Here is a 23,580-nt window from a genome sequence, read left to right on the forward strand (position 1 = left end):
ATGGGTGAGTGGACTGATGGGTAGGTGGATGGATGAGTGGATGGATGAATGGGTAAGTGGGTAGGTGGGTAGGTGGATGGATGGATGAATGGATGGATGGATGGATGGATGGATGGATAGATGGATGCATTTATGAATGAGTGGGTGGATAAGTAGATAAATCGATGGGTGAGTGGATGGATAGATGGATGGATGTGTGGGTGCTCGTTAGCTGACTTTGGACTCCAAAAGCACTAACTGAGGAGAATGGAGACTCAGATTCCCAAGACTGGGTGAACCCCAACCTTCTCGGGCTCACATTTACTGTCTCCCGAGCTGGCAGAAGAAAACATTTCCTGACCATCTTCACAAAAACCCCCCAAAATACTTAAAACTGAAGGGCTGACCTTTCTTGCCAGGGAGTCAGGAGGCACTTTGCTATCCTAATTTCTTACAGACAACAGGTGGTCACCTGCAGAGACTACAGCCAACAGGTCTCAGGCAGAACTGTGCACTGGCCACCCTTGAGACAACAGAGCCAGCCCTCCCATGAGGGCTTCCCTGACCCTGATCCCTCCGCCCAGCCCTGCCCGGCAGCTCCTGGAGGCTGGCTCATCCATGTCCCTTCTCTTGCAGGCTCTCCAGTAATAGTATTGGTGATGGAGGTGCCAAGGCTCTGGCTGAGGCCCTGAAGGTGAACCAGGGCCTGGAGAGCCTGGAGTAAGTCCACCTGACCCCTGCCAGGGTGACGATTCCCCCTGGGTTCTCTTTCCAGTAGATAGTGGGCTGGCAGTCCTGAAAAATGGCTGTCCCCCAGGGCCATTTCCCTGCCAATACTAACCCTGAGCACACACTGTCCTCAGTACCCCGTGCCCCACCAGCTGCATTTCCCTAGACAGTGGGGGCTGGGGTAGGGTCTGGAGTGTTTGGAATGATGAGCTCCAACTGTCCTTGAGAAGCCAGCATGGGTGGCTGGAGAGGGAGTCAGCTGCAGCAGCTTTGGTGGGGGGCAGGAGAGCTCAGCGCTGCACCCACACTTGGGGAACCTGCTGCGCCACTCCCTCTGGGGGCTGCAGACCCAACACACCCTGCTCTGAGGCTGTCTGGGGCCACCCACATCAAGGCAGGGTCTACATTTGGGGGTTTGTTGTGCTAAACTCACCTGCTCTGACCTGGCAGAGGCTAGAAGGTGGGGGGATGAGAGAGGAAAGAGAGATGAAAAGAGGAGCAGTGTGGCCACCACTGTCCCTGGAGCCCCCCACTCCCTGTTGAGCCCAGTGCCTGCTGTCCCAGACTGGGAGAGGGCAGCTCCCTCTGTGTCCTGGGACAGCCACACCCAGGGCACCTCCTCCTCTGTCTGCAGCCTGCAGAGCAATTCCATCAGTGACGCAGGAGTGGCAGCACTGATGGGAGCCCTCTGCACCAACCAGACCCTCCTCAGCCTCAGGTAAGTCCTGGGCACCCTCTCCAAACAGGGCATTTCTTTGACCGGGCACCTGTCTGCAGGGACTTGGCACTGGGAAGCCTGTCTCAGGGAAATCTACGGCTGGGGAAGCCTTCCTGGCAGCCTGGCCCTCTTCCTGCTCTCTTGGGGTGCAGGGGATAGCTGCTGCCCGCAGTGGCCCACTCTGCCGCTCCCTTCCCAGATGCATGCTGAGCCACCTGTCCCCTCGCACCTCTGGGGCCCTGTCATCCTGTCCTCTCCCTGTACTGTGGATGGTCCTAAAGCGGGGGCACCTGGCTGGCCCAGCACTGGCTCACTAGCACTGGCTCCTTCACACCTCAGCCCAGACTGTGCAGAACTCTAGGTCCCCCACCTGCAGTTTCTTGGGCTTCAAGAAGCCTAAACACCTGGGCTTGGCTCTGCCAGACACCTCATCTGCCCGGTCAGAAGCTCGGGTCTTTCCTTTTTTTTTCAGCCTTCGAGAAAACTCCATCAGTCCCGAGGGAGCCCAGGCCATCGCTCATGCCCTCTGCGCCAACAGCACCCTGAAGAACCTGGAGTACGTGATGGGGGCCTGTGACTCCACAGGCTGTTCATGCCATGACCACACCCACACTGAGCCTGGGCTGACGGGCACCCTTGCCATGTCACAGGGTTGGAGAAGGAGCTGGCTGGGGAGGGTGCAGCCAGGAGACCTGGCATCGGGTGGCAAGTCCCCCACTCTCATAGTGTAAATTGCGCGAGAGCGAGGCTAGTGTGACACCATCTGCTTCACCTGGTGGGGATGGATGAGGATGTGACCATGCCATTGGGCAACGTATCCCCAGGAAGCTCCCCCACGTCCTGGCTGGGTGATGTGGCATCAAGCCCTGGAATCCCTGGTGACCAAGGACCGGAGGCTTCACAGCCAGCCCCCGGCTCACTTGCTCCTGTTCCCTTCCTCCTAGCCTGACAGCCAATCTCCTCCACGACCAGGGTGCCCGGGCCATCGCAGTGGCAGTGAGAGAAAACCACACCCTCACCTCCCTTCAGTGAGTCTGCAGCTCTCCACCCTGCCCTATTCCCCTTCTGCAGAGCTGCCGGGCTCCACCCAAACCAACGATGTACAGGCCACACCTGGTTTGGGGACACCCCCTGCAAAGGTCTCAGGGGCTGCCTGGGCTAGCCTGCTGCCAGCAGACTGTGCCCCATCCTGTGCTCTCCTGACCCACAGACAGACACGTGTTAAGAGGTGGTCACAGCTGGGCCTCTAGGCAGAGGCCATTTGGAGCTGTCTTTTCTGGCTTATTCCCCAGCCCTCTGGCCACGGCTAACCAGGGAGTATATGTGACCCTCTGAGAACTAAGCCTGGGCAGGGGTTGCAGGAATTCTCCTGCCATATCCTGCAGGGATTCCACCTCTTGCCATCAGAGCCTCCTTGGCTCTGCCCCAGGGCCACATAGTCACATAGTCACGTAGTCACCTGTGTCTGTGTCTGCCCAGCCTGCAGTGGAACTTCATCCAGGCCGGCGCTGCCCAGGCGCTGGGACAAGCACTACAGCTCAACAGGAGCCTCACCAGCTTAGAGTAAGTTGGCCTGCCCAAGGGCTGCAGGGCGGGAGCTGTCGGGAACAGGGGAATCTGAAAACCTGGCACCCACCAGGCAGAGGCTCAATCCAGTGACCCTTGGCACACAGCCTCCTCTTCCCTAAGGCCAGCCAGCATGTTTCAGTCCTTGTCTACCTTTTAAATATATTGGCCGGGTGCGCTGGCTCACGCCTGTAATCCCAGCACTTTGGGAGGCTGAGGCATGTGGATCATGTGAGGTGTCAGGAGTTCAAGACGAGCCTGAACATGGGGAAACCCCATCTCTACTATAAATACAAAAATTAGCCGGGCATGGTGGCACATGCGTGTAATCCCAGCTACTCGGGAGGCTGAGGCAGGAGAATCGCTTGAACTCAGGAGGCACAGGTCGCAGTGAGCAGAGATCGCATCACTGCACGAGACTCTGTTAAAAAAAAAAAAAAAAAAATATATATATATATATATATATATATACACACACACACACATATATACATATATACATATACACATATATACACCACATACATATATGTACATACACATATATACATATATATATATGACAGCTTTATTGAGATATAATCTTCACGCCAGAGGATCCACCCACTTAGTAGACAATTCACTGGTTTCTAGTGTATTCAATGATGCAACCATCACAATCAATTTTATAACATTTCCATCACCCCAAAAAGAACCCCTGTCCCTGTTAGCACTCACTACCCATTCTCCCTTTCCCCCAACCCTGGCAACCACTAATCTACCGTCTCCATGATCTTCCTACCCTGGACACTGCATATAAATGGAATTGTGCGACATGTGGCCAAAAATGGATTCATACGACACATGGCCTTTTGTGGCTGGTGTCTTTCATTTGGTGTCAGATTTTCAAGGTTCATCCACACTGTAGCCTGTCTCAGTACTTAGTTCCTTTGTAAGGCTGAATGATATCCATCGTATGGGTACACAGGTTTTATTTCTCCATTCATCAGCTGATGGACGTTGGGTTGTTCCTACTTGGCTGTTAGGAACGGTGCTGCTGTGGACCTTTGTGCACCCGTTTCTGTGTGGACGTGAGCTTTCCTTCTCCTAGGTGGATATACCTGGGAGTGGAGTCGCTGGGGCGTGAGGGAACTCTAGGTTTAACCCTGGGAGCCTCATCGGCCTTTCTCCTTGACCATTTCTTCTCCTTCAGCTTCCAGGATATCCCCTCTGGCTGGGCCTCGTCCTCTTTTCTTCTGTTTGGCTCTTCTGCGCAGGGCTCCTCAGGGATCTGTCCTATGTCATCCTCCCTTGCCTGGCGTCTCTTTTCCTGGAGGTCTTTGCCTTTCCCTGGGCTCCAGTGATCTTCAAAGTCCCAACGACTCCCACGTCCATGTCCCAGGCCTCTCTCCTCAACCCTCGACCTGTGCGTCCACACCCCCTCTGCACCTCCCTTCGGGGTCTTGCTGGGGTGTGGGGTCCCTGCATTCTCTCTCCCGAAAACCTGCTTCTTGGTTCCCCATCTTGTGAACGGAACCAACTGTGCAAGCTAGAAACAAGGCCTTCACTCTCACCTCCCACTTCCTTTTCTATAATTTTTATTTTATTTTATTTTTGAGATGCAGTCTCACTCTGTTGCCCAGGCTGGAGTGCAGAGGCATGATCTCGGCGCACTGCAACCTCTGCCTCCCAGGTCCAAGCGATTCTCCTGCCTTAGCCTCCCGAGTAGCTGGGATTACAGGTGCCCAACACCACACCCGGCTTTTTTTTTTTTTTTTTTTTTTTAATAGAGACGGGGGTTTCACTATGTTGGTCTGGCTGGTCTCGAACTCCTGACCTTTAAGTGATCCTTCCACCTTGGCCTCCCAAAGTGCTGGGATTACAGGTGCAAACCACCACATCCAGCATATAACTTATTTTTTAAAATAATATTTACAATTTTTTTTTAAAGAGATGGGGCCTCACTATGTTGCCCAGGCTGGTCTTGAACTCCTGGGCTCAAGCGATCCTCCCACCTTGGCCTCCCAAAGTTCTAGGATTACAGGTGTGAGCCACTGTGCCTGCCCACCTCCTGCTTCCTATTCATTGTCAAGTCCTGTTGGGTCGGTCCCCTCTGTGTCCCTGCCACCCACTCGATTCCCTCTGCGTCCACTGCCCCCACCCAGGCCATCGGCACCACTCACCTCCATCCCCGTGGCAGCCTCCACCTCAGTCCCTCCTCTCACACTGCTGGCCAGAGACCTTTCCAGAGCAGCTGTGTCCCGTCTTGGGTGCCATCCTTGAATGGCTGCCCAGGGCCTGCAGAGTAAAGTACACACAGCTCCTTAGGGTGGCTTCTGGGACCCTTAAAATCTGCTTCCTTTGTCCCTACCTGGACTCATTTCTCACTTCCCCAGGAACTCAATTAGTTTGGGTTCCTTAGCTGAGCCAGGCACACTCCCCACTTGGGTTTGGGTTTTGATCTATTTCTTCTGGGAGCCTTCTGTGGACACTCTGGGGTGGGAGATGCTGCTTGCTTTTCCCTGCAGCCTGCACTTGGCCTGTTGTACCTCTCATTTAATCACGTCTTCCCACCTGAGCTTCGAGAGGGGGACTCAGGCCTGCTGCCTTATACAACCCCTAGCACACGAGACACACTCAAATGTTGTCTTTCTTATTTTTTTTTAATTTTTTGAGACGGAGTCTAACTGTCACCCAGACTAGAGTGCAGTGGCGCGATCTCGGCTTACTGCAACCTTCACCTCCTGGGTTCAAGTGATTCTCCTGCCTCAGCCTCCCCAGTAGCTGGGACTACAGGTGCCCTCCACCACTCCCGGCTAATTTGTGTATTTTTAGTAGAGACGGGGTTCTCTACTAAAAATACACCCACCCAGCCTAATTTTTGTATTTTTAGTAGAGACAGAGTTTCACCATGTTGGCCAGGCTGGTCTCGAACTCCTGACCTCAAGTGATCCACCCACCTCAGCCTCCCAAAGTGCTGGGATTAGAGGTGTGAGCCACTGCACCCGGCCACACTCAAATGTCTGTCAAAATAACAAATGCAAACAACTCTTGGCCTTGAACATACCAATGTGCGCTTGAGCTAAACTCAGTCACTCACGACACTAGGGCCTGCTAGTTCCCTCTAATTTAGAAGGGGAAAAAATGACACAAAACCCTAAATAGCAAGAATGGCCAAGGAGGTTGGGCATGGTGGCTCCTGCCTGTAATGCCAGCAATTTGGGATGCCAAGGTGGGAGGACTGCTTGAGCCCAGCAGTTCAGGACCAGCCTGAGCAGCATAGGGAGATCCCCATCTCTACAAAAGAATAAAAATATTAGCCGGGCATGGTGGCATGTGCCTGTAGTCCCAGTCTCTAGTTAAGTATTTTAGTCCCTTCAGGAAGCTGAGGTGGGAGGATCGCTTGAGCCTGGGAGGCTGAGGCTGCAGTGAGCCGTGATCTCACCACTGCATTGCAGCCTGGGTGGCAGAGTGAGAAACAAGACAAACAAGAATGGCTCAGGGATTGAGAGCTTTAAGTTCATTTTCTGGTTGGCTGTGAAAAGCATCCCCTTTTGGGTCCCAAGCCCCTGTTGACAGTCACTCTATGTATCCCATTTCCTGCTTGCCTTTGGTGGTTCGGACTCATGCAGGCCCCAGACCCCTCTGTGTTAGTATGAGGCGGCGGGCTGCAGGGCCTGTGGAGGAAGGGCAGTTATCCCCAGGAAACCCTGGGAGTCTATGTCTATGGTGGGTGTAGTCGGTTAAACCTGGCATGTCCAAGCGTGGCAGGGCCTTGCTAGAATGCTCCCTATGCCCCGTGCACCCAAAGGGGTCACACTCTGTGTCCAGTTTACAGGAGAACGCCATCGGGGATGACGGAGCATGTGCGGTGGCCCGTGCACTGAAGGTCAACACAGCCCTCACCGCTCTCTAGTAAGTCCTAGATGTGCGCAGCAGTCAGGAAACCAGTCCCTTCACCATCCTTTCATGTTAGGTCTTTTTTTTTTTTTTTTCCTTGAGACAAGAGTCTTGCTCTGCCACCCAGGCTGGAGTGCAGTGGCGCAATCTCAGGTAACTGTAACCTCCACCTCCTGGGTTCAAGTGATTCTCAAGCCTCAGCCTCCCAAGTAGTTGGGATTACAGGCGTGCGCCACCACATCCAGACTAATTTTTGTATTTTTAGTAGAGACGGGGTTTCACCATGCTGGCCAGGCTGGTCTCAAACCCCCGACTTCAGGTGATCTGCCCACCTCAGCCTCCCAAAGTGCTAGGATTACAGGTGTGAGACACCACGCCTGGCCTAGACGTTATTTTTGTTTACAACTCAAGGAAGGTGTGTTTGATTTCCCTAATATTATTATAGGAAATATTAGATTAGCAGTTGGGGGCTCAAACACTTATAGAGTAGTAATGAGGAGGTGCAGGGAGCATTCTCCCTGAGCCCTTCCAGGGACAGCCTCTATTTCTCATATCCTTAGCATCCAGATCTCTGTCTTAGGCAACAGTGTAGGTAGGAGATGGAGTGCCTAGACACAGCACTGTCCAACCATTCTCAGTGCTGTCTCTCCACTTTCCACCCTGAGTCAAGGGGTGGTGAAAGGGAATGGGGTATGCAGAGGGAGGTGCGCCCAGCCGGCCCACACTGACGGCACCCTCCCCGCCCCAGTCTCCAGGTGGCCTCAATTGGTGCTCCGGGCGCCCAGGTGCTAGGGGAAGCCTTGGCTGTGAACAGAACCTTGGAGATTCTCGAGTAAGTATTCCAGTCTCCAGCTATGGTCTTTAGCCCAAAGAAATCAATGAATTCTCAATGAATAGATATGGGGACAAAGTTTACAGGCAACTCACAAATCATCCGAGTGATCTTCACTTCAGTGCACGTATACCAGTTTCCCAGCCCCACTTCATGCCTTTCCCTAGGAGTTGCTATCATTTGCCCTCCTCTCCGGGTTGGCCTTGCCAGGCTGAACACGTCTAGAGGCCCGGTTTATGGGTCCCAGGGTGGCCAATCTTGTTCTCTGGACAGATCCAAAGTCCTGGGGTGAGGCTACAGCTCTGAGGCTCAGGCATGTCCTCAGAATTCCTGCCCTTGCTGGGGGGCACTAGGGACCTGCCCAGATGGAGGGCTGCCTCTCCTGTCTCAGCCCCGCTTTTCTGTTTGGAGTGGAAGAGGAGGAAGGCTCCAACAACCCACCTGGCTAGGCCAGCCATGCCCCTGTGTGCCCTGCTTCCCAGCTAGCTCTGCCCTGTTGCCCTGGAGTGAGGAAGGCACAGCCCTGGCCTCCTGTGACTGCTGAAGTCCTTGTTTCCTCTACCAAGTAGCCCCAAGCCCACCTGCAGAGGGGTCAGGATCACCTCTTAGCCTGTACCCATGCCTTAGGCTTCCCGTCTTTCCCAACAGCTTAAGAGGAAATGCCATTGGGGTGGCTGGAGCCAAAGCCCTGGCCAATGCTCTGAAGGTAAACTCAAGTCTCCGGAGACTCAAGTAAGTGGCTGGAGGGACCTACCTGCGTCCTGGAGCAGCAGAGTTCTCTGCTGGGTCCTCCCTGGTGGGATAAAATGCTCCTGATTTCTTCTGTAGCTATCTCCTTCTGAATATAATCAGACTTTTATTATAGTCCACATTCCACTGCAGCTGGGTTTGTTGAGTCTGCTTAGCTTCAGTCAGAAGTCACTCACATCTGCATTTATGGTCTTACATCCTCCATTGCACTTGCGTGGGACAATCTGGCTACTCGTAGACACCTGTCTCCAGGGTCAACTCCCACCTGGAGTTGCCACGGCACTTGTGGACACATCTGCCTGGGTTACTGCCCCCAGACAATGCAGTGTTGCTTCCCCGGGTGTTTTCCTTCTGCCCTGATGGCTCACTGTGTGTCTGCATCTCTTTTCCACTTAGTCTGCAAGAGAATTCCCTGGGGATGGACGGGGCGATATGCGTTGCCACAGCACTGTCTGGAAACCACAGGCTCCAGCATATCAAGTGAGTGCACCTGCCCTTCCTGCTCGCCCTTAGAACTGCTTCCAGGTCACGCACTGCCTTTTGCCCAGTTCTGAAAGCCAGCTGACTCCCAGATCCTTCAGCAGGCCTACAGGGAAACCTGGTCTAAGGGGAGGTACCCTGAGCCTTGTCCATGTAGCGAGGGGATCCTAGAAGCACAAAGGCTTTGCATGGAGTCCTGCATTTTCTATCGTATGACCTGCTCTACTAAAGAGAACCTGCAGGCTTCGAGCCCTGCCTTAACCCTACTCTTCTAGTCTCCAGGGAAACCACGTTGGAGACTCCGGGGCCAGGATGATCTCAGAGGCCATCAAGACAAATGCTCCCACATGCACTGTTGAAATGTGAGCAAAAGGAGTTCCTGGTGGACGGAGCAGGAGAATGGGCAGATACTCAGCTGGAAGCTTTTGAACAGAAAGGCCGACTTCTGGGGGCCTGCCTGGGAGCTGGGAACGCTGCTCGCTCAGCACAAAAGCCGGGCTCTGCACGGAGGAAAGAGAGGTGCTGCCAGAGGAGGTCGTGAGCTCCTCTTCTGGTGCAGGAGTGGTCCAGGCAGGGGGCGACGGGTACTCTGTTATGGCACAGAGAAGGGAGAGGGCCACCACCAAGGGACTAGGAGACAAAGGCCTGAAAGCTCAGCAGTGCAGGAGGCTGGTTCCACCTTTACACCCTGAGGACTTCATATGCCCCCAACCTTTAAAAATGTTTATTACTGCCCCTTTCCATTCACCTGGTTAAAAATCATCCCATGCTCTGAGATGAGCTGCCATCTCAAGCCCGTGAGGAGCATCCGTTTGGCAGGGGTGACAGAGGGGACCCTTCTTTATTTTCTCAAGAAGAAGGTTTTAGGGTATCATCCTTACAGACATGAAAAAACTATGGGAAAATTGTGAAGATAAATGAAAGTTTTAATTCTAGGATTCTGGAACCAGAGACAATAAGAGTTCTCCAAGGATTTTGCCTTTTTTGTTTGTTTTTGAGATGGAGTCTCGCTCTTGTCGCCCAGGCTGGAGTGCAGTGGCACGATCTCGGCTCCCTGCAACCTCCGCCTCCCGGGCTCATGTGATTCTCCTGCCTCAGCCTCCCCAGTAGCTGGGAATACAGGCACCCGCCACCATGCCCGGCTAATTTTTGTAGTTTTAGTAGAGACAGGGTTTCACCACGTTGGCCAGGCAGGTCTCGAACTCCTGACCTCAGGTGATTCATCAGCCTGGGCCTCCCAAAGTACTGGGATTACAGGGATGAGCCACCACACCTGGCCCCACTTTTTATTTATTACAAAATCAAAGACATGGGTGATGCCTGGCACATGTTGTCTGGAGTCTGGCACACTGGTTATCAGTAGCACATTCAATGTATTCAGTGATGTCATTATTTATTTTTGAGACAGAATCTGTCACCCAGGCTGGAGTGCAGTGGCGTGATCTCAGCTCACTGTAGCCTCTACCTCATGGGTTCCAGTGATTCTTCTGCCTCAGTCTCCCAAGTAGTTGGGTCTACAGGCACACACCACCACACCCAGCTAATTTTTGTATTTTTAGTAGAGATGGGGTTTCACCATGTTGATCAGGCTGGTCTTGAACTCCTGACCTCAAGTGATCCGCCCACCTCGGCCTCCCAAAGTGCTGGGATTACAGGTGTGAGCCACTGCACCTGGCAGTGATGTCATTCCTTACTAGGCTTCCAAAGCCACTGCTGTGGCCACAGCTTCCATGGGGACAGGCAAGCTGAGTCTCTATGTGGCACCAATTCCTGAAGCTGTTTGTGTTGGAGGGAAAAAAATCCAAATGGACATCAACAGCTTTCATCAACTAAATAACTATAGAAAATATTTATGAAGACTATAAAGCAATGATTACTTTTGAATTGGAAAGGAATCACTATTGTTTGAAATGTTTCTTCAAAAGTGAGCATCCGGTCAGGAACCATCATGGATGCTGAGGCCATGGATGAAGGCCTACTCGGGAAGATGATGTCCTCACAGTCTCAAAACGGCACCCCACAAAGGTGATATCCTAATTTACAAAGGGAAAAAGGTACCTTAATCTGAAATCTGGTAAACGCAGCCTCAATAGAAGTCACGGAATTGAACATCGCCAATAATGGGACACATAGACATCACATGCCCCCAGTCTGATGCACCACGGAGTCGTCTCTGATGTATTCTTGTCAAAAAATGTTTGCCTGATTCTAATCATGAAGAAACAATTAGAAAAAATCCAAATTGACAGATATTCTGCAGAATAAATGGCCTGACCTCATGAAAAACATCAATGTCATGAAAAACACAAAACGTTGCAGATAGCGTGAAATTAAAGATTACAGAGATGAAACTTAATGCAAGATCTTTGACTCGATCCTAGACTGGAGGAAAAAGTCTCCTATAAAGAACATTTGGATCACTTGTAGTAGCTGGGAAATAAAACAAAACAAAACAAAACAAAACATTATTTGTAAAAAGGGAGAAATCTGAACATGGGTCTTGCAGTATTTATGACAGTTGTTGCTGGGCAGAGACTTCTAGATTGACAGCTGTTTTAGTACTTTTAAGGTGATGCTCTGTCTGCTGGTTTGCATTGTTTCTGTCTGAGTTAAGAGCTTGGCAGAACAGAGTTGCAGTAGCCAAATGCTGGAGAAAGCTGGGCCCTACAGAAACCTAACACTGAAGAAACCTCAGGAGCCAAAGTGGTGGAGAAAACAAAGAGTCCTCCCTCTCTCCCTTTTCAAATAATGATCATACATCTTCAAGCTGTCTGAAATGGTTAAGGAGTTCAGTCTGTCGTCAGGGACACACCAGAGCCAGCTAGCCCACACAGACCGCATCAGAGCAAAAGAGACAAGAGAATTTAATTCATATCCACATAAAGGACTTCTAGGTAGGAGGCAGACCCTTTAGCTCCCTTCCAATTAAAGGAATCCTCAATTCTGGCACCTGAGAGTCCCCTGGGTCTAACAGCGGTGATATTTATGTAGTGTGTTGCTTACCTAAATGAATACAATTTCCCTCCAGACACGTGACACTGGTATTAAAGTGCTAATGAGAGGGATACATTTCTTCTTGTCCAAGCTAAAAGAGAAACAGTAGTTCAGATTTCCCATCAGAAGTCCGAGGACTTTGTTCTTGATAACTACTACAAATAAAATTGAGTATTTGAAAAATTCCTTTGTATTTTCCATCAATACACATTTTTTAAAAGCATTTTAGCAAGTCCTCTAATTATATAGTAAATAATTATCAGCAATGGCCTGCTAGTTTTCTACTGACCTAATCACAGCCATCCTCCTTAGGTCCTGAGGTCTGCTCTGCTGCCTGGCCAAAACCAAATGGTGCCAGGTCATAAAGCACTTGCACGTGTGACTCCTGGATGCATTCTACAATGGGTCACTATTGACTGAAATACTTTAATAAAAATGATAGAGTACACAAAGCTTGCTGTTGACAGAAACTTCCTTGCTCAAGCAAGGCAGTGCTCTACATGGTGAGACTTTGCACAAAGTCAGTTGACTAACAGATGATGTAGAAGCAGGACACAATGAAACGCCCTTTGGAGCTGCTGCCTATGTCTGTGGATGGGCACTTTGCAGCTAGGTTAGGCTTCTGTGTTAAAGTGTGTTCGAGGAAAGCATCACATATGGAAAATAGAACTCTATTTGTATGTTTTTTTAAAACAGAAGTCAAGTCACATTCAGGCAAACCAAATCTGTAACATCCAAGAAGATGCAGTGACTCTTCCGCGTCTTAGAGCCACGGCGTCTGAGGTGGCTGGCATGGCTCCAACACGCTGGCTTCCCTGTCAGTGGATCATTTACAATATGGTGCATTTCAAATTACTGGTGAATTCACTGAATGCTGTTTTTTTTTGTTTGTTTTTTTTTTTTTGAGACGGAGTCTCGCTCTGCCGCCCGGGCTGGAGTGCAGTGGCGCGATCTCGGCTCACTGCAAGCTCCGCCTCCCAGGTTTGCGCCATTCTCCTGCCTCAGCCTCTCCGAGTAGCTGGGACTACAGGCGCCCGCCACCACACCCGGCTAGTTTTTTTTTTGTATTGTTAGTAGAGACGGGGTTTCACCGTGGTCTCGATCTCCTGACCTCGGGATCCGCCCGCCTCGGCCTCCCAAAGTGCTGGGATTACAAGCGTGAGCCACCGCGCCCGGCCTTTTTTTTTACAGAAGTTTCTGATTTTTAATTGTAAAATAAGTGAAAACTGTTTTCTGTTTTTAGTTATTGATCTTTTTTTTTTTTTTTTTTTTTTGTTGCCCAGGCTGGAATGCAGTGGCGCCATCTCGGCTCACTGCAACCTCTGCCTCCTAGGTTCAAGCGATTCTCCTGCCTCAGCCTCCCCAGTAGCTGGGGTTACAGGCATGCGCTACCACGCCCGGCTAATTTTTGTATTTTTAGTAGAGGTGGGGTTTCGCCATGTTGGCCAGGCTGGGGTCTCAAACCCCTGACCTCAGTTGATCCACCCGCCTCGGCCTCTCAAAGTGCTAGGATTACAGGTGTGAGCCACTGCACCTACTGTATGCTTTTTACAAGCAGCATGCTTTTCTTTTTCTTTTTTTTAAAGAAAAGGTTCTCACTCTATCACCCAGGCTGGAGTGCAGTGGCATGATCACGGCTCAGTGCAGCCTTGACCTCCTGGTCTCTAGTGATTCTCCTGCCTCAGCCTCCTGAATAGCTGGGACCACAGGCATGCCCCTCCACACCTGGCTAATTTTTAAATTTTTTGTAGAGATGGAGTCTCACTTAGTTGTCCAGGCTAGTTTAAAACTCCTGGGCTCAAGTGATCCTCCCACCTCGGACTCCTAAGTAGCTGGGCCCAAGGGCGCTTGCCACCACTCCCAGCTAAGTACTTTTCATATTAAAAAGAAAGAAGAAGAAAAAAGAAAAAAACCAACTCCACTTCTAATTTCACAACAGAAAAATTCTTCTAGTGCTACTACTCTACCTAATTCAATCCTGTGTTGTAGTTGTTTTAAATCAGAAACACGAATCTGTACGAAGACTTTTTCTTAATTGGCTCCTTCCCCTACAGAAACACTTAGGTAGCGAGCTGCAGGAAACCTGCCTTTGTCCCTGTGTTGTGCACTATGTCTTGCCACACTTTAGACAAAACAAAGCTCCTTTAGAGAAACCCTGGCTGGAGGGAAGGAGAGTGTCCCGGCTGTCATTGCCACGGGAGTCTGGCGTCTCCGAGAGGGCAGCCCAGGTCACCAGAGTTTCCAGATTTAGTACCAGCCGTGGAAACATGAAGGTGGCTGTAATCCAAGGTGAACTGGACTCCCAGAGCAATGTCCGCTTTGGAGAGAACACGGAGGATTCCTCATCTGGAGCCTGTCTCTACTGCCTGATTTTCAAAGAAACCAAGTTTTCATTTAACTTTAGCTAACCTTCTTTCAGAAAATTTTCGTTATTAAAATATGTTTAATGCTTGGTATTGTGAACATGCAGAAGAAAGAAAATAAGATTACAAAATGAAACAAGGGCTAGAATTAAAAGCCGACATATAGGAGATGTTCTCAACGGTGCAAGTGATTAACAGCCAGATGTTCCTACGATTCCAAACATGAGTCCCCAGGGCCAAGTTCCAGCCCCAACTCTGCCAGACTCTCAGAGAACATGTATAGTAACGAAAGCAGCCAAGATTTGTGTGGCGTCAGCTCTTATTTCTCCTTGAGTTTTTGTCCCGTGGGTGTGAATCACTAAGAACACATGCATTCCTCAAGTTTTAGGAGATAAATAAGGTGGAAAAAAAAAAATCTTAGGGATTTGCTTCAATTCTTATTTAAGCTTCATGGAATGCAAACATAGGAGGCTAAAGCAGAAATAAGCATTGCTTCAGTAATCATGAGTCCAGCCAGCTTAGTGAACAAAACAGGCGTTACCTTCCTAATCTTCTAAGTTCCCATTTACCTACAAGTCTGAGGGTTTTAATCTGCCAGAGTCCCTTGGCAAAAGGGTCAGAAGTCATTGTCACTCTCATCCAGGGGTTCAGGTTTCCGGACCCTTCGATTGGGCTTGCTTGGTGAGAGAGAAATGCTCTCATCTTCCAAATCGTCATCCTCATCATCATCTTCCATGTCAATTTCACTCTCCTCCGAGTCCTCCTACAGGAAAAAAATGGCAGAGGCAACGGGGGGTCCCACCTCATTCCTGACATCTTGTCCTAAGATTCTCTGCCTCCATTTCTATAGCAGCATTCCTGTGTGAAGGAAGAGGCTGGCACAGTGGCAAGCAGGCTGTGGGAGGGCATACGGATGGGACTGAGGCTATGTACTGCCGGCTGGAATTTATCATCCAACCAGAATCCTCCAAACTCCAGGTGCATCTGGGTGTGGTGCTGCAGGGGCTGGCTTTCCCACAGTGTCTAAGAAGCACTCTAGGTCTGCACTGAGGGCCAGTGGACCCAGAGACTCCCCCTACAGATGGCAAGAAGGACAGGGGCTTGGAGAGAGGGAAGGGAGGCCTGTAGTGGCCTTTTGCAGATTGTGGATGGAAAGCAACATAGGCATTGGTATAAGGAGCAAAGTGAATCCCAGCTACTCCAGAGGCTGAGGCAGGAGAATCGCTTGAACCTGGGGGGTGGAGGTGCAGTAAGCCGAGATTGCACCACTGCGCTCCAAAGCAAGACTCTGTCTCAAAAAAAAAAAAAAAAAAAAAAGGGGGGGAGCAAAGTGAAAGACACACCCTCTCTCTCCTCATCAGATCCAGGGCGACCAACTCAGCCCAGCTTTAAAACGGCAAGTCCTGCGTCCCATGTAAACCAGGATGGCTGGTCGTTCTATCTAGATCATTCCCGCCGGTGCACACACATGCTATAATTTCCTTCTTGGAAAAAAACCCCAAACATAATCCCACCTTCCTCTCCAGCTGCTCTGCCCCGTCTCTCTCCCCTCACACAGAGCTCCTGAGTGAGTCGTTGAAGTCACTGTCTGCACCTGTGCCCCTCACGACTGCTTCAGTTCCCCCAGGCTCTCACCTACTGACCCCAGCACCGCTCCTGTCAAGACGGAAACATTCAATGGATTGGGATTGATTCTCAGGCCTCATCCTGCTTGAGCTGTGGAATCACCTCTTCATCCTTCTGAATATTACCGTTCTTTTTTTTTTTTTTTTTTTTGAGACAGAGTCTTGCTGTCGCCCAGGCTGGAGTGCAGTGGCGCGATCTCGGCTCACTGCAGGCTCCGCCCCCCGGGGTTCACGCCATTCTCCTGCCTCAGCCTCCCGAGTAGCTGGGACTACAGGCGCCCGCCACCTCGCCCGGCTAATTTTTTGTATTTTTAGTAGAGACGGGGTTTCACTGTGTTAGCCAGGATGGTCTCGATCTCCTGACCTTGTGATCCAACCGCCTCGGCCTCCCAAAGTGCTGGGATTACAGGCGTGAGCCACCGCGCCCGGCCCCACCCTTCATCCTTAAAACCCATCTTCTCCATCCCCCAGGGCCCCTTCTCTAGTCCAGGTCCCGCTTCCTCACTGATGACGCCCCTCAGCCTCCCCTGCCTGCCCCTTCCTCCCCAACCTCTGCAGGGCAGATGGAGCTCAGGACCTTGGGTCGCCTCTCTTCTCGTTCTACTTGCTCTCCCTAGGCAGTCACATCTATCCTCGTGGCTTAGATACCAACCAAATAAGGGTGGCTCCCAAAATTCAATCTCTAGCCCAGACGTGGCCCTTGAAATCCAGACTTAAATTCCACCTGGCTACTCCACCCTAGCATGTGGTTGTCACATTCAGAATGTCCAAAATCAAACTTTCGATCTGCCCTCCAAGCCCCTTTGTCAAGTCAGCCCCATCTCAGAAAATGAAACTCTGCTTTCTGCTGATTAGACCCAGCCCAGGCACCCTCATTTCTCTCTTTCTCTAACAGCCGATGTCCAATCAATTCACAAAAGCTGATGGATCTTAGAGACAGACCCAGGACCTGACCACTTCTCAACACCTCTGCTGCCACACCTTCGGCCAAGCACCGTCACCTCTGACCTCCACGGATGCAGGCGCCTCCTAACCGGCTTCTCTCAAACAGGGATCAGCTCTTGATCCTTCTGGGCTCATGATTCTTCAGGGCCTTCCCCTCACACTCAGAGAAAACACAGAGTCTTCATCTCACCCTGCAAGGCTCTGCATGGCCCCTGCTGCCTCTCTCACTCACCCACACCCTCTGCTCCTCGACGTGAGGAGTGCATTCCACATGCCCAGGTGCCGCCAACCCATGCGCTCACTCCCTCCACTCAGGCCCTGCTCAAATACCACCACGTCAGAGCCCTTCACTGACCTCACGGAAGATGCCACCCCCTCCTTGTTCCCTGTCACTCCATGTCCCCTGAAGCTGTTATTCCTCCTGTTAACACCATGAGCCCTGATCCGACAATCCATCATTATTGCTGGCGTGTGAGCCATGAAGTGGGGGCTTGTCTCTGCCCCCTGCTGTGTTCCCCATAATCCACGACAGCACTGGCATGTGGCAGGCACTCAACAGACAGGTGTTGGATGCCTGAACACATAAAGCATGGAACCCTGTGCCTGGAGGGCTGCATGGACAGAGCCTCCTTGAAATAAACAAGTGACCACCAGGCATAAAGCTCAGCTGCGACTAATGCATTTGCTCTGAGAGAATAAAGCTCAGCTGCAACTAATGCTTTTGCTCTGAGAAGAGAGAAGGCAAACCCTAGAGAAGAGGCAGGCAGTGCTGCCTCAGCATCCCCAGCGCCCATGCCACACTCCCTCTTTCTGTCTTGGGTGGGCAAGAAGGAGAGAAGCTATTTACCATCCACACCCGAGCTTGTTAGGAAAATTATTTTCTAGTTGCTCTCTCTGCTTCTCTACAGACTGTGCCCTATGAATTCAAGGCCTGATCTCTGTGCATCCTGCTGGCAAGCCTGAGCGGCCTCTCCTCACTGTGAATTCCGCAGCAGCACAGACTGTGGGTGCGTGAATCTGTGTGCAAGAACACACGGCCCTGTTTCTGTCTCTATGCAGCCACTAGTGCCATGCCCCAGACACAGGTGTATCCACCAATGGAGGCAGCCTGGAGTCAGTCTCTGTCTAGCCGCCCTTCGCTGTGTGGGCTGAGCAGCACTGCCAGGGATGCAACAAAGAACGTAGGCTTGAGCAATGGCCGGCAGAGCCCTGATGACCGGACCCCACCGAGGATCCCTAGACTCCCCTCTTGGTTAAGTGCTCCAGGGAGTTACCCTGGAGTAAAGCTTTACCCACTCAGTAAAGCTCAAGGCAGCCTGATGTCTCAGCCTCACGCCTGGCACCTTGAGGGCCTGGTCTGGGGCCAGTGCTGCTTCACCGTTCCGTCCCCAGCACAGAGCAGGGAGGACGGCTGGTCCCGAGCCCAGCCCTCGGCGTCCTCCTTCATTTCTAGGTTAAGGCCCAGGGCCTGAGGACTGCCCAGCCTGAGCTTTCCCCATCTCCAGGCTCCGTGCTTGCGCCTCCTCTTTAGCATAAGGGCCTTCAGTGATCCCGCTGTCACCACGGGATCCCTTTTGAGTGGCTTTTTGCCCAGGAGAGACGAAGCATCACTCCTAGGGAGAGGCCCTGGCTGGCCCCGGGAGGGCTGACAGACACCCACAAACACATGAGGCAGAACAGAAAACCAACCTGCTTCTTGGAGCTGCAAGTCTTGCATTTACCTAAGAGAGCTGTTGCTGCTTCCATCTTTGGAAAGCGAGAATGGAAAGAACAGTGAGAAGGCGAAAAAAGCAGAGCAAGCACATTCACTTGAAAATAAATGAGCCATCCACGAGCAAGGAACAGTCCACAGCCTCATGAGGCCAAACCCTGCCATGCATCGAGGCACGGCCGGGCTGACCATAGACGGCTCCCTGGCTGCTGGCAGCAACTCAGCCACTCCCATCTATGGGGACAGCCAGACCCAGAGCGCACACAAGCGCTGAGGGGAGCTGGGGACTTACACTGTCATCGGAGTCTCCACCTTGCATCGTGCCCACAATGCGTTTGCCACGTCTTCCTGAGAACAACAAAAGCATAAAGCAGTCATCAAAATCTCGGAAAATAAAGCAGGAAATAGCATTCAAGATTTGTTTTCTGGCCAGGCATGTTGGCTTTTGCATACAATCCCAGGACTTTGGGAGGCTGAAAAGGGAGGCCAGGAGTTTGAGGCCAGCCTGGGCAACACAGTGAAACCTCATCTCTACAGAAATCTTTTAAAAAATTAGCCAGGTATGGTGGTTCACACCTGTAGTCTCAGCTACTCGGGAGGCTGAGGCAGGAGACTCGCTTGAAACCGGGAGGCAGAGGTTGCAGTGAGCTGAGATCACGCCACTGCACTCTAGTCTGAACGACAGCATGAGATTCTGTCTCCAAAAAAAAAAAAAGCAACTGTGCTCCAAACATTAACAGGTGGTAGATAAGAAATGTTTTTAAAGGCAAATATAGGAGAATTTTATAGTATTAAAATAAAAATTTACAGAACCTTTGACCTAAGAATTTGACTTTTAATGATGCAACCCAAAGATATGCAGACATGCAGAAAGATGTACATACAAGGACAAGAGGGCAAATAAATATCAGTGTGAGAACGCCCAGTAAATCATGGGTACAGTCCTGCTAGGAATATGACATAGCCATTAAAAAGTAGGGGGCAGGCCAGGAGTGATGGCACACGCCTGTAATCCCAGCACTTTGGGAGGCCAAGGCGGGTGGATCACCTGAGGTTGGGAGTTCGAGACCAGCCTGGCCAACATGGTGAAACCCCGTCTCTACTAAAAATACAAAAATTAGCTGGGTGTGGTGGTGCAGGCCTGTAACCCCAGCTACTCAGGATTACAGGAGAATCGCTCCCTCCAGGAAGCGGAGGTTGCAGTGAGCCAATATCACGCCAGCCTGGGGACCAAGAGCGAGACTTTGTCTCAAAAAAAAAAAAAAATTAGGGAGCATATCTATTACTGACAAAGGAAGAGTTCCAATTGTATTTAATTTTTTAAAACAAAAGCAAGTTGCAGAACCATACATACGGTCTGGTTGCACTCAGGTTACATTTTTTTCAGGTGATCTTTGTGTGTGTGTGTGTGTGCGTGTGTATATGCACAGAAAGGTAATCTGTAAAGACACATCCACCCTGGCCACTAGCCATGAGCCCTCCGAGGTGGGAGTGGGACATGAGGAAGACCCCAGGAGAGAATTCACATTCGCTCTACAAATTTTGTTGCCTGAGTCTTTTTTTAACTTTTTTTTTTTTTTTTTTTTTTTTGAGACAGAGTCTCACTCTGTCGCCCAGGCTGGAGTGCAGCGGCGCAATCTCGGCTCACTGCAAGCTCCGCCTCCCTGGTTCACGCCAATCTCCTGCCTCAGCCTCCTGAGTAGCTGGGACTACAGGCACCCGCCACAGCACCCAACTAATTTTTTTTGTATTTTTAGTAGAGACGGGGTTTCACCCTGTTAGCCAGGATGGTCTCAATCTCTTGACCTTGGGATCCACCCACCTCGGCCTCCCAAAGTGCTGCGATTACAGGCGTGAGCCACTGCGCCCAGCTTAACTTAGTTTTAAGAGCCCCTCTATGTTGCCCAGGCGGGAGTGCAGTGGCTATTCACAGACACAATCATCACATACTACAGCTCTGAGCTCCTGGGCTCAAATGATCCTTCTGCCTCAGCCTCCTGAGTAGCTGGGAATAAGGCGTGCACCACTGTGCTGAGCTTTGTTGCTTGAATCTTTTGTGATGAGTAAAGGAATTAGAAGAACTTATTTTTAAGGCAGAGATACTCATTTAAGTCCCTTTCTGCATTAATTCTCAGACTATTAGGTACATCACTGCACTGAGAGTGGCAGAGGCGATGTGTTCCTGTGGCTCTGTGAGAAATACCAAGCCATAAATATGAACCATCCAGTCCTGGGATCACAGACAAGGAAGAATGTTAGGAGCAAACATGACCACGGAGTAGTTCAACAGCCATAAACAACAGGACAGGATAAACCTGAGCAAGAGCTGCTTCTAGGGGCCATTCACAGTGCGCTTGCGGGCCTCAACACTAAGCAGCCTGCCCCAGTCCTGGCCAGGTGTTCTGTGAAACAGGGCACAGGGAGGAAGTCCAGCAAAAGACGCCGGGGTACCTTGCATGAGCATCTCCATGGCTGTCCGCGGCTTGGGCAGCTGCCTTTCTTCCAACTCACTGTTGGATTCATCATCCTCCTGGATGTCTATGTCCGAGTCATCGTTACCTGGCAGTAACACAAGCAGGTAAAACAAAGGAGTGGCTTCATCATCGCAACTAAACAGCTCTGCCCAGTAAGGTTTGTGTGCGAAAGTCATTTGTTCATTTCTTATTCCATCCAGGAAATTAAGACATTAAATCCTGATCCCATGCAATGCAAATCAAATTATATAATCAATTTTAAAATAAAATTAATACATGTACCTCAGGCTCAGTAAGATTTCTTCTTACAACTCAAACCAATACAGACCTGAGAAGTGAGCAGGTAGACTAAAGTCAATTGCTATCATATGATTTCAATGTGTCTCCCAAAAGCATGTGTTGGAAACTGAAATCCCAGTGCAACAGTGTTGGGAGGTGGGGCATACTGGGAGGTGTTTAGGTCATGAGGGCTCCGCCTTGAAGAATAGATTAATGCTGGTTATAAAACGGCTTGAGGCTGTGAGTTTGATCTCTTGCTCTCTCTCGCCCTCTCTCGCCCTCTCTTTGCCCTTCTGCCATGGGATGGTGCAGCAAGATGCAGCTCTTTGATCTTGGACTTACCCCTAGAACTGTGGCTCATTAAGTTTCAGACAAGTAAGTTTCTGATTATAATGATAATAGTATAACCTAATACTAATATATTATATATATACGTTATATAATTGTCATATATATTATATGACATATGTCATGTTATATAAAATATATATTATATATTATATATAATAATATATGTCATATATAGATAAACTACACACACATACACACACACACATACACACACACAAAAGTGGCCCTCTGTATCCATGGATTTCACATCCATGGGTTCAGCCAACCATGGATCGGAATTATTTGGAAAAAAAATCTACAATTATTTGGAAAAAAATCTACAAAGGTCAAAAAAGATCTACAAAGTTCCAAAAAGCAAAACTTGAATTTGCCACATGCCAAGTACTATGTTGAATCCATGCGAATGAAGTGATGTATAGGCATTATGTTAGGTATTTTATGTAATCTAGAGATGATTTAAAGTATATGGGAGGATGTGCATAGGTTATATGAAAAGGACTTGAACATCTGTGGATTTTGGTATCCACAGGCGGGTTCTGGCACCAGTTCTCTGCAGATATTGAGGGATGACTGCATGTATCCATATATATAATGCTGTATATATTTTATGTAAAATATATAATTACCCAGTCTCAGGTATTCTGTTATAGCAGCACAAAACAGACTAAGACATAAATGCATGCTGACACTGAAACCACTGAGCTGACAGTGACAATTAAAATTAAGAATTATACTGGCTGACAACATGCCAGTATAATTCAATGGGGAAATAATAGTCTTTTCAACAAATGATAATAGGACAACTGAATAGCCACATGCAAAAGAATGAAGTTGGACCCCCTATCTCAAACCATATACAAAAATTAACTCAAAGTGGATCAGAGACCTAAATGTAAGAGCTAAAACTATAGAACTCCTAGAAGAAAAGATAGAGGTAAATCTTGGTGAATAAAGCAAGATTAGAATGGCAGGTCTTACCATCCTGGCCCAGGGACAGAATGGGATGCAAGCAATGAACTGAGCTGGGCCTCTCGCAAGGGACAAACCCCATGCAGGCTGATCACTGAGGGCTGCTTCACACGCTCCTGGCTGACATGGAACTAAAAAGGGGAGGGCTGCTTTGGCTAGACAGGCCCTTCAAATTTCCTAACCTTGTTCCTGGAGGATTTCCCAGCAGTCCCTATCCTTCCTCCAAAGTTTCCTGAGATTCAGACAAGAGAGTCATAGAACAGGTGCAAAATGAGAGAGATACAAGGGAAATGGCAAAGAAAGAGAAAGACAGAGAGAGAACGTGTGGGAGCATGTGTGTGGGCCTGATGCCTCAAGTATGCTGCCCTCAACATGAGAGCGAATAGAATATCTCATTCTGAAGAAAAGAAACGGCAACCAGCAAGAGGAGGAGGAACTCCATGCAACAAGTCCGTCAATTCAGCAGGAAGAGCCTGGGCTGCTACTGGTCCCTGACAGTGACTTGACACTGAAGTTCAGGGATGTAGGGTCCAGCCCCACAGGGTCGGTGGGTTTTCTCCCCGTGTGCAGAGACGAGAGAGTGTAGAAATAAAGACACAAGACAAAGAGATAAAAGAAAAGACAGCTGGCCCCAGGGGACCACTACCACCAAGACGTGGAGACCGGTAGTGGCCCCAAATGCCAGGCTGCGCTGATATTTACTGGATACAAGACAAAGGGGCAGGGTAAGGAGTGTGAGCCATCTCCAGTGATAGGTAAGGTCACATGGGTCATGTATCCACTGGACAGGGGGCCCTTCTCTGCCTGGCAGCTGAAGCAGAGAGAGAGAGAGGAGAGAGAGACAGCTTACGCCATTATTTCTGCTTATCAGAGACTTTTAGTACTTTCACTAATTTGCTACTGCTATCTAAAAGGCAGAGCCAGGTGTACAGGACA

The 23,580-nt window shown here is 50.0% G+C and overlaps 2 protein-coding genes across 10 annotated transcripts in view; one reads left to right on the top strand and one right to left on the bottom strand.

Annotated features, from left to right (window-relative positions):
• NLRC3 (NLR family CARD domain containing 3) overlaps positions 1 to 10,077 on the top strand; it is a 39,928-nt gene extending 29,851 nt beyond the window's left edge. For 3 of the 5 annotated variants that reach the window (XM_058433998.1, XM_032145463.2, XM_058433999.1), the window contains 10 exons: positions 616 to 699; positions 1,343 to 1,426; positions 1,899 to 1,982; positions 2,371 to 2,454; positions 2,906 to 2,989; positions 6,803 to 6,886; positions 7,620 to 7,703; positions 8,352 to 8,435; positions 8,850 to 8,933; positions 9,209 to 10,077. In XM_058433998.1, the coding sequence (XP_058289981.1) occupies positions 616 to 699; positions 1,343 to 1,426; positions 1,899 to 1,982; positions 2,371 to 2,454; positions 2,906 to 2,989; positions 6,803 to 6,886; positions 7,620 to 7,703; positions 8,352 to 8,435; positions 8,850 to 8,933; positions 9,209 to 9,299 (847 nt within the window). In that variant the 3' untranslated portion in view covers positions 9,300 to 10,077. Of the gene's footprint in view, positions 1 to 615; positions 700 to 1,342; positions 1,427 to 1,898; positions 1,983 to 2,370; positions 2,455 to 2,905; positions 2,990 to 6,782; positions 6,887 to 7,619; positions 7,789 to 8,351; positions 8,436 to 8,849; positions 8,934 to 9,208 lie in introns of those variants that run through there. The other 2 variants (XM_058434000.1, XM_032145464.2) reach the window with 2 other exon arrangements.
• A 486-nt stretch (positions 10,078 to 10,563) lies between these two features.
• The window catches only part of CLUAP1 (clusterin associated protein 1), a 45,665-nt gene continuing 32,648 nt past the window's right edge, over positions 10,564 to 23,580 (bottom strand). For 2 of the 5 annotated variants that reach the window (XM_058434001.1, XM_058434004.1), the window contains exons 10-15: positions 21,023 to 21,130; positions 18,864 to 18,919; positions 18,550 to 18,606; positions 14,860 to 15,053; positions 11,937 to 12,018; positions 11,032 to 11,141 (exon numbers count right to left, since the gene is read on the bottom strand). In XM_058434001.1, coding sequence (XP_058289984.1) covers positions 14,907 to 15,053; positions 18,550 to 18,606; positions 18,864 to 18,919; positions 21,023 to 21,130 — 368 coding nt within the window. In that variant the 3' untranslated portion in view covers positions 11,032 to 11,141; positions 11,937 to 12,018; positions 14,860 to 14,906. Of the gene's footprint in view, positions 10,710 to 10,810; positions 10,967 to 11,031; positions 11,142 to 11,936; positions 12,019 to 14,859; positions 15,054 to 18,549; positions 18,607 to 18,863; positions 18,920 to 21,022; positions 21,131 to 23,580 lie in introns of those variants that run through there. The other 3 variants (XM_058434003.1, XM_058434005.1, XM_058434002.1) reach the window with 2 other exon arrangements.

The sequence above is a fragment of the Hylobates moloch genome, unplaced genomic scaffold (assembly GCF_009828535.3).
Source record: "Hylobates moloch isolate HMO894 unplaced genomic scaffold, HMol_V3 SCAFFOLD_23, whole genome shotgun sequence".
Classification (NCBI taxonomy): Eukaryota; Metazoa; Chordata; class Mammalia; order Primates; family Hylobatidae; genus Hylobates; species Hylobates moloch.